The sequence below is a fragment of the Chanodichthys erythropterus genome, chromosome 23, assembly GCF_024489055.1.
Source record: "Chanodichthys erythropterus isolate Z2021 chromosome 23, ASM2448905v1, whole genome shotgun sequence".
Lineage (NCBI taxonomy): Eukaryota > Metazoa > Chordata > Actinopteri > Cypriniformes > Xenocyprididae > Chanodichthys > Chanodichthys erythropterus.
In genome coordinates this window covers 11976933-11991275 of record NC_090243.1, presented here as the reverse complement: position 1 = coordinate 11991275, position 14343 = coordinate 11976933, and the positions used below count along the sequence as shown (strand labels likewise).

Below are 14343 nucleotides of genomic sequence, written 5' to 3'. Positions count from 1 at the left end.
ACAAGATGTTGTTCTCAAGGCCGATAGAAATCTGTTTAGCCACATGATCCTTGTAGCTGAAAGCAGAAATGTTAATATGAAGGATGTTCTCTCTCAGCCCCTTGGCCCGCTGCCATGGCCACTCGCCAACACTGATGGCACCTTACGAAAAACCAACAAGGCTGCACTTGCTAGAGAACTCGAAAAGAATGTCTCTCCAGCAGAACACATCCCAACACCATCTGCTTGCATCATTGATGGGATGAGCCTTATTCAAAAAATTAATGGCGACAACAGAACCTTTGCACAGGTGGCAAAGTCAGCGTTGCTGTCGGTCCTGCAAGAAGGTGAGAAAAGTGAGAGACTAGATGTTGTTTTTGATGTCTATCACCAAACTTCCATCAAAGATGCTGAACGAGTAAACCGGGGTGCAGACTCCGCTCTCCAGCACAAGAACCTTGTAGGTGGACACTATGTGAGACAGTGGCGGAAATTCCTTTGTAGTTCCTCCAACAAGAACAGCCTAATCAAGTTTCTAGTGGCAGAATGGAAGCATCCACAATACAGACAATTGCTGCATGGCAAAACTCTGTACATGACCTGTGAAGAAACTTGTTACAAGCTGACAAAGGAGAAGTGTGAGGAAGTAACAGAGTTGCACTCGACACACGAGGAAGCTGACACACGTTTGCTGCTGCATACATTGCATGCATCTAATGCAGGCTCAAAGTCCGTAATCATCACAGCTGAGGACACTGATGTCATGGTGCTTTGTCTTGCATTCCAGAAAGATATCACCTGTCCTATTTATCAAAAATGTGGAACACAGAATCGTACCCATTTTGTTGACATCACTAAACTGGTAGGCTCAATTGGATATGGCATGTGTGATAGCCTAATTGGTCTACATGCATTCACAGGCTGTGATACGGTCAGTGCATTTGCTGGTCAAGGGAAGTTGAAAGCCCTGAAGATGCTGAAAAAGGACACCTCATACCAAGACACCTTCAGTCAACTGGGGAAGTCTTGGAATGTAACAGAGGATCTTTTCCAGAAAATTGAACAGTTTACCTGTTGCATGTACACCGCTAATAAGAGCACAGGTAAAGTCAATGAACTACGTCACCAGCTGTTCCGTGCCAAAAGGGGAGCAATTGAGTCTAGCCAGCTGCCACCATGTAGAGACTGTCTTTACATGCATGTTCAACGGTCAAACTATCAAGCAGCAATCTGGAAGAGCTGTTTACAAACTTCACCTGTGGTGCCAAGCCCAACTCTGCATGGTTGGACCATCAATGATGGCAAGTTGGCCATTCATTGGATGCGTTCTGCACCTGCACCAGAAATGGTGTTGGAGCTGCTTTCTTGCAAGTGTGTGCGTTCATGTAAACTTCCAGATTGCACATGCCTGTCAAATGGACTGTCCTGCACAGATATGTGTAGATTGCAAACCTGCAGCAATCAAAAACAAGCTGATGATCCGCAGCCCAAATTTGAACTTGGGGAATCAGATGAAGAAAGTGATGACCTGTTTGAGTGAAGAGTCCTGCTGATGTTCTGAAGGTTGATATTGTTATTATTATTATTATCATCATAAAGTTTTAGATTTTGTTTGTATTATTACCAATGTACATACAATGGTGTTTGCACAATACCTGACAAATGTAAACTTTATTGTTGGTTGTTCATAGTTGTAAAATGATTGTGAAATTATTGCCATTCTTTCAACAAATATAAAATGAGTGTGAATCAATCTCACTGACTTTGGTCTGCTTACTATTTTGACTTCTTTTTTCAAAAAAAAATAAAAAACGCCATGTCTGATATAAGGCTGAAAACCACCCCATCAAAATGAGATAATATGAGGAAATTATACATTTTCTAAATCCTTAGAGTCATGTCAGTATTACAGTGTTCACATTTTGTATCTCTGATGCTCCCTGATGCCACAGGATTAAAAGACAAAAGATGACGTAGGCGGAAATGGCAGGAAAATATGTGTGATAAAAAGTTTGATGAGCTCCAGGGTAGGCTGTACTTTTCCAAAGTGTTCATAAAAGGACTTGAATGAAAGCACAGACTGTCCCCCTTTAAAATGATACCAAACATAACAACATAAAATATGTAAATGTGTCTTTAATAAAGGTTAATAACAAGGTATGCACCTGTGTCAAAAACGTGTTTTTTCAATGGGGCAGTGTAACTTTAACAGCTGATAACATAGCTGTGACTCCAGAAGGGTTATCATACAAAAATGTTAACGACAGACATGTATCTTTTCAAAAAGTATAAGCAACCTTTGCCACCTTGAGTGGTACCGACATCTCGTCTGGCCCATGGACTAATAGTAGAAAAAAATATATAATGTGGAAATCACTGGGGACCATCAACTGTTTGGTTTACCCACATTCTTCAAAATAGTTTATTTTGTGTTAATCAGAGGAAAGAATTATTGTGTCAGCAATATATGCAATACAATTTTAAAATATGTATAATGCACATTAAAATATTAGGTTGGTAACCAGACAGTTGACAGCACCCTCTGACTTTTTTCCTACTATGGAAGTCAATTGGTGCTGTCAACTGTCTGGTTACTAACATGTAAGTAATGACAATTTTCATTTTTGGGTGAACTATCTCTTTAAAGTATTCATAGTAAAGTAATCATTGAGGAAGTATGACTGAAGTATGACAAATGTTTTTGCTGCTTTTGGCAACCTGTTTGTTTGGAGTTCATATCTGGAGTTAATGCATTTGTTTTTAATATGTTAAATAGCATGGAATATTTAGTGTGCTTATATAAAATTATTTGATAAAATGAGATTTGTAAAAATAAGAAAATAATAACAATTAAAAAAAAATTCTTGTTGTACAAGACACTGTGGCATGGCAATCAGATGAAAGGGGGCCCTTGGTGTTGCTATAGCCCCAGGGCCCAATGTGTTTTTAACCCAGCCAACATAGCATGGTGGGGCCCAGATGAGTGTCACCTGGGCAGCCTAACTGGGCCCAGACATTTTTGTCCACGGTTTCCATGGAGGCCCCACATGGGTTAGCCCAGATGAAGTGAACACTGTTCAGTGTGCACACTACAGGCTGTTAAATGTAACACAGACACATGCTAGAGTTAATGAGATAAGTAGGTGATAACGAGCAGAATCACTGAAGGAAAGAGAAACAACAAGAACTACGACTTCAGCCACAGCTTTCAATGAAATCAACTGAAGATAAAAGACATTAAATCACTCAAGATCTGATTAAACATCTCCACAAACAGCATTACCAGCTTCACTTATTACTAACCAGACTGACTTTATTTCTGACATTCATCTACAAAAGTTGTTATTGAGAATTACCAGAGTTTTAGATGTTGATGATTTGTTGAAAATATGTTTGGTTTGATGTCACCGTGATCGAGGTCAGCGCTTACTTCAGTTAGGCAGTTTGACTCTTAGTTATTTTAGTGTCTCTCTGACTGTTTGTTATGGCAAGAAAAACAAAAGACAATGTGGTCAGCTGGCAAATGATAAAAATATAGTCATTTAGTGGTTTAAATCACTGTTCTAATGACTGAGCTTCTTATGAGCAAAATGTGATTAACTTTGTGCTGGATCTTTACTTGAATTACAACAATAAAATTGTTTTAATCAGAAAGTTTGAAAAATATATTGTTCAATAAACACTTCAAACCTCCTGCAAGATTCACTTACACACAGACCTCAAGAATCAGTGTATGAATCTCAACAATGGTGACATGCTTCATGCTGCAATGCATTCTGGGAGCCATGGATGAGTTTTGTATGAGGCACCCAGAATGCATTGCAGCATGAAGCATGTCACCATTGTTGAGATTCATACGCTGATTCTTGATGCCTATGTGTGAATAAATTTTGCAGATGTTTTGAAGGATTTAATGTGCATTGTATTTTTCAGATTATTCTTCTGCTCTTTTTTTTTGTAACTTTTTTTTTTTTTTAGTTTTGGTGAAGATCCAGCACAAAATTAATCATATTTTTTTCATATAAAGCTCAGTCATTACATTTACATTTATGCATTTGGCAGACGCTTTTATCCAAAGCGACTTACATTGCATTATACTATACATTTGTATCTGAGTATGTGCAATCCCTGGGATCGAACCCATGACCTTGGCATTGCTAGTGCCACGCTCTAACCACTGAGCTACAGGAAAGCATTAGATCAGCAAACAAAGCCATAACATGATGACAATTAGAGTCATATAATTGAACAGCTGACATCAGCTAAACATATTGGCACTTGCCTTTATTATCATAACTAACAGCAAGAGCTATTAAATAAATGTTATTACTAAAAAAGTTAAGATTCAAACTGTCTAACTGAAGTAAGCGCTGACCTCAATCATGGTGACATACATTTTCAACAAATCAACATCTAAACCTCTGGTAATTCTCAATAACAACCTTTGTAGATGTATGTCACCCCACCATGCTATGTTGGCTGGGCAGTGAGGCCTCCATTGCCAGCAAGACAATTAACACTTTCAATGTCCAGAAAGCTACTAAAGTCATATTTAAAACAGTTCATGTGACTACAGTGGTTCAACCTCAATGTTATGAAGCGATGAGAATACTTTTTGTGTGCCCAAAAAAACAAAAACAAATTATGACTTTATTCAACAATATCTAGTGATAGGCGATTTCAAAATACACTAGGCTTGTTCGAGATGCATTGGCGCTGCACAGACCACATGACATTCCAACATGATCTCATGAGAATACCTGTGTATTTTTACGGTAAGTGTGGTTCTACCACACGTACATTTACTAACGTTTTCATACATACAAAAACGTACAACATTGACGTATATATAGCACTAAAACGTACAAATACTTATGTATTAGCAGCTAAAAAAGGTAAATCATCTAACGTAAAGTGTGAATGTATATGAATTCCAATGTATTAATATTAAAATTGTGGCTTTAATGATTTAAATTGGATGTATTTAATTGTCATATGAATACATGTTTTTAGCTGAATTTATTGAAAGCAGTTTACTCATCTACTTAATAGGAAATAATTCGGGGGATATATAGTCTGTTAAACGAGACTATACTTTGAAACCTTAAAATGAATAAAACTTCTGTAATTGTTTAACCATTTTGTAATATTTAGTTTGTTTGCTGTGCGATTTTCTCCTATGCAGTGACTGACAATACAACCATAAGATACACCAAAGCACAACATAAATTCACAAATAACACCCATTTTATTTGTTTGCTGTACTCCATATCTTTAGAATCCATATGTTTGTAAGGAACAGATCAAAATTCAGCCCTTTATCCATCAATCTTCATCCTCATTCTCAGCAGCGACAGTCACAGTCAAAGTCCGCGCTCGTTATGATTCAAATTTGAAAGTAGCGCCAGTGCGCCACCCTCGAGAAACGTTAAGACATGGTTTACGGCACTAATATTGAGCGCTCATTGGTTCTTACCTGCTTCGTCACAGATTGCTACATGCCTTGTTTCAGTGATAGAAGACAAATTCATAATTTCACGGATTAATAAATTAAATTCTGCTCTGTACCCTGTAAAAACTATTACTGCTAGAGAGGACTGCGACGGGAACGTATCATCATTTGAACTACTTTTGGTACCACTTTTGACATTTTCGCAAAAAATAAATGATTGTTAACGTTACACTTGTTTGTGTCATTCTTATATTTAAAACAGTACGGTTGATATGCGCACCGAACCACTGATTTAAAGCAAAGATTTGTAAAGCTTCGAAGCTTCATGAAGCAGTGTTTCAAAATAGCCCATCACTAGATATTGTTGACAGAGGTGGGTAATCCAGGGGTCAAAGAGTAAAAGTCCTGCCATATTTTTATTCCACCCACTGAAGCATTAATTAAATAAATAAGTATTAATTGAGTGATGATTGAGCATTATTGAAGACACCTGATGATAACAAGCAGAATCACCAAAGGAGAAAAACACCATTTTTAAGTTACCATCATCGAGGTCAGGGTTTGTTTTAGTTGAGTTCTTGACCCTTGACTATATAATTTTAGGTTTTGTTTGGGCAGTTTTAACTGCAGTAAAACCAAACAGAAAAACAAAATTAAAAGATGATCAGGTGTTGGTTATGTTTTCATGTAATCATTATTTGATCTGAATCACTGAACTCATTTAGAGCCTAATCTCTGGTTTACATTATTGTCTACAGCAGCACTTTGATTCTACAGCAGAAGATTAACTTTCTCAATATAATATTTTTTTTAAGAGTTCTGATTTAAAAAAAAACAAAAAAAAACATCAAGAATCAGTCTGTGAATCTCAACAGTGGTGGCCATCATAAAGCATGTTGCAGTGCATTCTGGGAGTCACCAATCAAAATTCATCCATGCCTCCCATCATGCATTGCTGCATGAATAAATTATGAGCTGAATTGTCTTAGTAATTTCATTTATTCTCACTATTAAAGTTTTGCTGTTTTTCTGTGCCTTTTTGGTAGCTTGTTTTCTAATGTTCAGAGTTGATCAGTTTATCAGAATATGTTGCTTGTCACCATCGTTGAGATTCACAGGCAGATTCTTCATGTCTGTGTGCGCCTGAAATAAATTTTTTTTTTGTGATAAGGACAACTTTTAAAAAAAAAAAACTCAGTATTGTAAAAGCTGATCTTGTGCTGTAGAGTCACAGTGCTGCTGCAATCAATAATGTAAATCTAACTCAGAGATTGAGCTCTAAATGAGTTCAGTGATTCAGATCAAATAATGATTACATGAAAATATAACCAACACCACCTGATCTTTTAACTTTGCTTGTTTGGTTGGTTTTAATGCAGTTAAAATTGCCCAAACAAAACGTAATATTATTTAGTCAAGGGTCAAGAGCTCAACTAAAACAAACCCTGACCTCGATGATGGTAACTTAAAAATTGTGATTTTCTCCTTTGGTGATTCTGCTTGTTATCATCAGGTGTCTTCAATAATGCTCAATCATCACTCAATTAATCACTTATTTATCTCATTAATGCTTCAGTGGGTGGAATAAAAATATGCCAGGGCCCTAATTTATCAACAGCAGAGGTGGAGATTCCAGGGGTCAGAAAGTAAAAGTCCTGCCATATTTTTATTCCACCCACTGAAGCATTAATGAGATAATTAAGTGATTAATTGAGTGATGATTGAGCATTATTGAAGACACCTGATGATAACAAGCAGAATCACCAAAGGAGAAAATCACAATTTTTAAGTTACCATCATCGAGGTCAGGGTTTGTTTTAGTTGAGCTCTTGACCCTTGACTTTTAATGCTAGATTTTGTTTAGGCAGTTTTAACTGCATTAAAACCAAACAGACAAGCAAAGTTAAAAAATGATTAGGTGCTGTTGGTTATGTTTTTACATAAACATTATTTGATCTGAATCACTGAACTCATTTAGAAACCAATCTCTGAGATAGATTTACATTATTGATTACAGCAGCACTGTGATTCTACAGCACAAGATCAGCTTTTACAATACAGAATTTTTTTAAGAGTTCTGATTTAAAAAAAAAGAGCTCATTTAAACACACAGACATCAAGAATCATCCTGTGAATCTCAACAGTGGTGACCATCATAAAGCATGTTGCAGTGCATTCTGGGAGCCACCAATCAAAATTCATCCATGACTCCCATCATGCATTGCTGCATGAATAAGTTATGAGCTCAATTGTCTTAGTAATTTCATTTATTCTCACTATTAAAATTTTGCTGTTTTTCTGTGACTTTTTAGTAGCTTGTTTTCTAATGTTCAGAGTTGATCTGTTGATCAGAATATGTTGCTTGTCACCGTTGATGAGATTCACAGGCTGATTCTTGATGTTTGTGTGTGCCTACATTTTTTTTTTTTTTTAAATTCTGTATTGTATAAGCTGATCTTCTGTAGAATCACAGATCTGCTGTAATCAATAATGTAAAACTAACTCAGAGATTGGGCTCTAAATGAGTTCAGTGACTCAGATCAAATAATGATTTTGAGAAAACATAACCAACACCACCTGATAATCTTTTAACTTTGCTTGTCTGGTTGGCTTTAATGCAGTTAAAACTGCTCAAACAAAATCTAATATTAAAAAGTCAAGGGTCAAGAGCTCAACTAAAACAAACCCTGACCTCGATGATGGTAACTTAAAAATTGTGATTTTCTCCTTTGGTGATTCTGCTTGTTATCATCAGGTGTGTTCAATAATGCTCAATCATCACTCAATTAATCACTTATTTATCTCATTAATGCTTCAGTGGGTGGAATAAAAATATGGCAGGACTTTTACTTTCTGACCCCTGGAATCTCCACCTCTGATCAACAGTGCGTAGAAAAGGTTCTATATTTTGTCCAACGAATGAAATTTAGAATGTGCCTAAGTACAAGAAAATCCGCATTTATCAAACATACGCACGCAGTTAGTAACGTAAGTGCCATGCTCGTTCACGTTCACGGTCTTTAGCATTCGGAAACGCCTCCAATGAACCATATATGGTGACAAAACTTCCCTTTAAAAGTCACGTGATTGTGTTTTTTCCTCACCGCAATAATAGCAAAGAGAGTTCTTGCCAAGCAGATCAGCATGATCTTGGAAAATGTGCTCTCTGGAGCGCATTGTTTGCAAAGTCTTCCAATAATGCAATATAAAATAAAGATAAAGTTAATTTTTACTTAAGTTTTTGCACACAAACTATTTAAGTAAATTTCAAATATGGGTTTAAGTTACTCTACTTAGCTACGATAAGTAAAATTATAAGTAACTTTAGCTTTATTAGTAAAAAGTTAAGTAATTTCTATTTAGTTTAAAACTCTATTGCAATACATTTTACAAAAAACAATATAACACTGAATGAAACCATGCTGTTGATATGCATGCTTTTACTTAGAAACATCTAAACAGATAATACGAAAGATATTGTGTAGACATCATATCTACACATTAAAAATACATGCTATAGTTGAACACAGAGACCTCAATACTTGGTACACAACACAATGATAAAACAGTGTAAAAACAGCTGGAAAACAGCAAAAAAATTGACCTCATTAATTATTCAAGGCCCAGTGCATGATGGGAACACCAGTATCAGAAGAGTTGAGTAGTTTAACTTAATTTTATAATGTTGATGTTTACACTGTAATTTCTACAAGCTTAAATTGAGTACTACTGAATAACTTGCATTTGTTTTGTTTTGTTTTTGTTTTTCTGTATTATTTACTTAACCATAATTTTTTTTGTTTTTTGTTTGTTTTACAGTGACACCAATTACGCACTGTGTGTAAAACTAGACAATTGATAAATTGAGTGTTTTATAAATAAAGGAAACACAGGACATGTGGATTGCTTAATGCATACTGTGACACTCTTAAATGATCGTTGTGTGTAGTGTCACTATTCTACCACTAGATTATCTGCGTAAGCATACTCATAGGTGTGCTTATATTTACACACATTTCTACGTTTAAGTACAAGCAGAGGTGGAGATTCCAGGGGTCAGAAAGTAAAAGTCCTGCCATATTTTTATTCCACCCACTGAAGCATTAATGAGATAAATAAGTGATTAATTGAGTGATGATTGAGCATTATTGAAGACACCTGATGATAACAAGCAGAATCGCTAAAGGAGAAAATCCCAATTTTTAAGTTACCATCATTGAGGTCAGGGTTTGTTTTAGTTGAGCTCTTGATCCTTGACATTTTAATGTTAGATTTTGTTTGGGCAGTTTTAACTGCATTAAAATCAACCAGACAAGCAAAGAGAAAAGATGATCCGGTGGTGTTGGTTATGTTTGTAGCTTGTTTTCTAATGTTCAGAATTGATCTGTTGATCAGAATGTGTTGCTTGTCACCATCGTTGAGATTCATACGCTGATTCTTGATGTCTGTGTGTGTGCCTTTTATATATATATATATATATATATATATATATATATATATATATATATATATATATATATATATATATAAAATATAAATATATATATATAATTGATTTAATTTTTTGTGATAAGGACAACTTTAAAAAAAAAATATATCGGCATTGTAAAAGCAGATCTTGTGCTGTATAATCACAGTGCTGCTGTAATCAATAATGTAAATCTAACTCAGAGATCGGGCTCTAAATGAGATTAATTAATGATTTCCATTACAGTAACATTCCTGTATGTGATGCAGTGCCGTCTAAGGGCCCGAAGATCACAGGCATCCAGTATGGTTTTCCGGCCTAGACCCTTACACACAGAGATTGTTCCAGATTCTCTGAATCTTTGGATGATATTATGCACTGTTGATGATGGCTTCAAACTCTTTGCAATTTTTCTCTAAGAAACTCCTTTCTGATATTGCTCCACTATTTTTCACCACAGCATTGGGGGAATTGGTGATCTTCTGCCCATCTTGACTTCTGAGAGACACTGCCACTCTGAGAGGCTCTTTTTATACCCAATCATGTTACCAATTGACCTAATAAGTTGCAAATTGGTCCTCCAGCTATTCCTTATATGTACATTTAACTTTTCCGACCTCTTATTGCTACCTTTCCCAACTTTTTTGGAATGTAGCTCTCATGAAATCCAAACATTGTTCCAGTGTTCTTTATTTTCCCAAATTAAACATATAACATAATTGCTTCTGGTAACAGGAGAGTTGAGAGTTTCATGCATCATGCATTGGAACAGTAGCCTGACTACGTCAGACTTCCTACTTCCGCTCAATTTCATTTCGCTTCTGTACTCAGTCTGAGACAGCGTCAGAGCTTTCTGTTTACCACCGGTCTGGGAACAGCCGGGCCAATCAACGAACAGAGGGCGGGCTGAGAGCCGTGACGTAGATGCTAAGCGCCGAGTTTTACATTGTAGGTTAGAGAAATCGAAAACCGAAACGACCGCGGAAATGGGAAACGAGACACGGGATGCAATTCGCTCTGTTATGGAGAACATTCAACTCTTTTTCAAACTGAAGCCAGAACAAGAAGAGTGTTTGATAAACATTTGTTTTATCATGTGTTTACAACAGGTTTACAATGGAAGTTCAATCATAGATTTGAGTTCGATGCATGATGTCTGTGCTTCGATGCGGCTGTACAGGCACATAACATACCTCATAACTAAACGTATCTGATTGGCTTACGGGTAACCAATGATTTTAAACTTCAGACAAGCGCCCCCTGGCGAGAGAGAAAACACTTCTCTATTATGCCATTCCAGACTCTGTCTACGAAGCAAAGTGAAGTAGCAGAGTCTGGTATTACCAGGCTATTGGAACAGGGGCTTCTATAAGGACGAGTTCAGTGCAGTGCTGTAGCTTTAGCATTTGACATGCTTTTTTTAGTTCTGTTTCATCATGATATTGCCAGTAGATGCATTAGTGAACACAAAATTCAAATATGACATATATCGCACAACTACATTTTAACCACAGTGGGGAAAAAAAACATGCTGAACTGAAATAAAGTAGCTATAGAAATACTGCAGACTAACTAGGGGCAAATATATCAGCACAAATTACAGGCATATGTAAAAAAATTCAGTTAGGTCAGATGAAGAAGTTCTTGGTTCATCTTGTCCATTCCAGTGATTTGTCTTTTTCACCATTGATTCTGTATTAAATGTTGCAGAGTTTATGGGACGTGTTGTCATTTCAGCCTTCCAGTGTGATGTCTTTTTTGGCGTTGATTTTGTTTTAAATGTTGCAGAGTTTATGGGACGTGTTGTCATTTCAGCCTTCCAGTGTGATGTCTCTTTTGGCGTTGATTTTGTTTTAAATGTGTATGCAGAGTTTATGGGATGTGCTGGCATTTCAGCCTTCTTCTCTTCCACAAGTAGTTTCTTCTGGTCCACCTTTCTCATAATGTATTTGATCCGTTTTGAGCCTGGGTCATAACACTTTACTTTGCCTCTTGTAGTCAACAAGCTAGAGAGAAAAAAACTAGAGAGATTGATTGACTGAAGATGTTAACTCATGGTTTTAAAACTTTTAAAACATTTGTGACTTAACCCACTGAGCAAATTACGTCCAGAAGACGTCTTTTTGAGGTCTTGTCTCAGGTTGAAAAGATGTCCACTGAGGGGCCAGAATGAAAGTTTTTATGACGTCTTTTTTTGACGTCTTCTGGACATCTGATATAGACGAACACGCAGAATCACCAAAGGAGAAAAATCACAATTTTTAAGCCACCATCGTGGAGATGAGTGTTTCCTTTAGTTGGGCTCTAATAACCCTTGCCTTACTAACATTAGAGTTTATTAGGGCAGTTAACTTAGATATAACAGCCAGACAAGTAAAGAGAAATGATCAGGTGTTGATTATGTTTTCACATATTCATTATTTGACCTGAATCACTGAACTCATTAAGAGCCCAATCTCTGAGTTAGATTTACATTATTGATTACAGCAGAACTGTGATTCTACAGCACAAGATCTGCTTTATCAATATAATATAAAGGATTTCACATGATTAAAAAAAGCTTTCTCTTAGGCACACACAGACATCAAGAATCAGCCTGTGAATCTCAACGACGGTGACAAGCAACATATTCTGATCAACAGATCAACTCATTAGAACATTAGAAAACAAGCTACTAAAAAGTCACATAAACAGTACACATACAGCCATGGATGAATTTTGATTGGTGGCTACCAGAATGCACTGCAACATGCTTTTTGATGGTCACCACTGTTGAGATTCACGGGCTGATTCTTGATGTCTGTGTGTGCCTAAAATGAATACTTTTTTTTTTTTTTTTTGTTCAACACACCTTTTCTGAAATCATTTGAATCATATTGTAAAAGCTGATCTTCTGCTGTAGAATCACAGTTCTGCTGTAATCAATAATGTAAGTCTAACTCAGATATTGGGCTTTTCATGAATTCAATGATTCAGGTCAATTAATGGTTATGTGAGACCATAACCAACACCTGATCATTTTTCTTTACTTGTCTGGCTGTTATGATTGTTTTAACTGCCCAAACAAACTCTAATATTAAGAAGGCAAGGGACAAGAGCCCAACTAAAGCGAACACTCATCTCCACGATGGTGGCTTAAAAATTGTGATTTTCTCCTTTGGTGATTCTGCGTGTTCGTCTATATCGGATGTCCAGAAGACGTCAAAAAAAGACGTCATAAAAACTTTCATTCTGGCCCCTCAGTGGACATCTTTTCAACCTGAGACAAGACCTCAAAAAGACGTCTTCTGGATGTAATTTGCTCAGTGGGAAGATCAAAAACTGCCACTTAAGGTCATGTAGAGAGAGAATCTGTTCACTTACATAATGGCATCAATAGGGCAAAGTCCTGCTGTCTGGACTGCATAATCCACCACTCTGTTGACAGGTATTTTGTCAGTGCCTGTCTTCAAACAGCAATTTAAAGAACGCTGCCATGTTTCTGCAAGACAAAGAAATTGCAGATATTTTTTTCCTTTACATTAAACATCTCAAAACTTCATAAAAAGTTTTCCTCAGATTTGTTTAGGTGTTTACACTGAAAATACAAGGACTTTTCCCAGCATCACGACTAGGTAACAAATTAGGTAAGGTTAAAACTGACCTCTAGTACGACAGAGCAGAAACAGCACCAGGCAGAAAAGAAGACAGAGAAGCGCCCTCATCATAGCTGCACAGCTGGGTCCTCTGGAGCTTGCAATTGAAGGCTGCATACTGTACGTCATCAAGGCGGTCTTATATAAGAAAAGTAACTGTTAGATTGCAAAGTTACAAAGAAATGTTCTAATTTACAACTCACGAGGAATTACAGTCAATTGTATTATTTTTTATTAGGCCTATTATTATTACAACTTTTCATAAATAAGACATCCTTGATGACGTATGCAGCCTCCGAAATGAGATGCAGCTAATAGGTTCCTTTGATCCTTTGAGATGAGCAAAATCTGTACAGAACCAATAACCGGTGATCGTCCAATAATGAGTCGTGTTCTGACGTAGAACCTGGAAGAGATGATCGTAAACAGTGTTTGAGAATGACGCAGAAGAGAAGATATTGTTGAAAAAATGTAATTTTATTAGTCAAATTTCACATTCATAAGTGTAGGTTTTACAAAAAGCCCCTTTTCTCAGTAATCCTTTTTAACAGTACATTTCTTCTACAATAAAAGTATCTGTTTATGCTATGGGTAAAATTTGTCAAGGTACTTTCATAAGGCCTGGCTAAAAGAACTAGTATTCTGACATATAAGCTCAGATTTATCTTGAAATATAGTGTTGAATAGGTGTCTGAGATCTATCGCAGTGTTTACTTTCATTAGAAAAAAGAGAACTCATTCAATGGTATAAATATAGGACATACTGTACCTGCTTGTTGTATCTGATATTTTCCATGCCGGTAACAGTT

General features: G+C 36.4%; 1 protein-coding gene across 1 annotated transcript; it reads right to left on the bottom strand.

Moving 5' to 3' along the window:
- Window positions 1-2925: 2925 nt before the first annotated feature.
- Window positions 2926-13663, bottom strand: LOC137014443 (C-C motif chemokine 8-like). Its single transcript, XM_067378752.1, has 4 exons — window positions 13543-13663; window positions 13263-13380; window positions 11785-11905; window positions 2926-3075 (listed from the first exon to the last, which is right to left on the bottom strand). Exons 1-4 carry the CDS (start codon window positions 13661-13663, stop codon window positions 2926-2928), a joined length of 510 nt encoding a protein of 169 aa, XP_067234853.1.
- Between the last annotated feature and the right edge of the window lie 680 nt (window positions 13664-14343).

Coding starts and splice junctions, on each gene's coding strand:
- LOC137014443 (XM_067378752.1), bottom strand. CDS start 13,663: ATGACGTACAGTATGCAGCCTTCAATTGCAAGCTCCAGAGGACCCAGC. Junction 11,906..13,262: donor TGCCCTATTGATGCCATTAT/GTAAGTGAACAG, acceptor TTTTCTCTCTAG/CTTGTTGACTACAAGAGGCA. Junction 3,076..11,784: donor AGAAGAAGGCTGAAATGCCA/GCACATCCCATA, acceptor TACATTTAACAG/CCTGTAGTGTGCACACTGAA.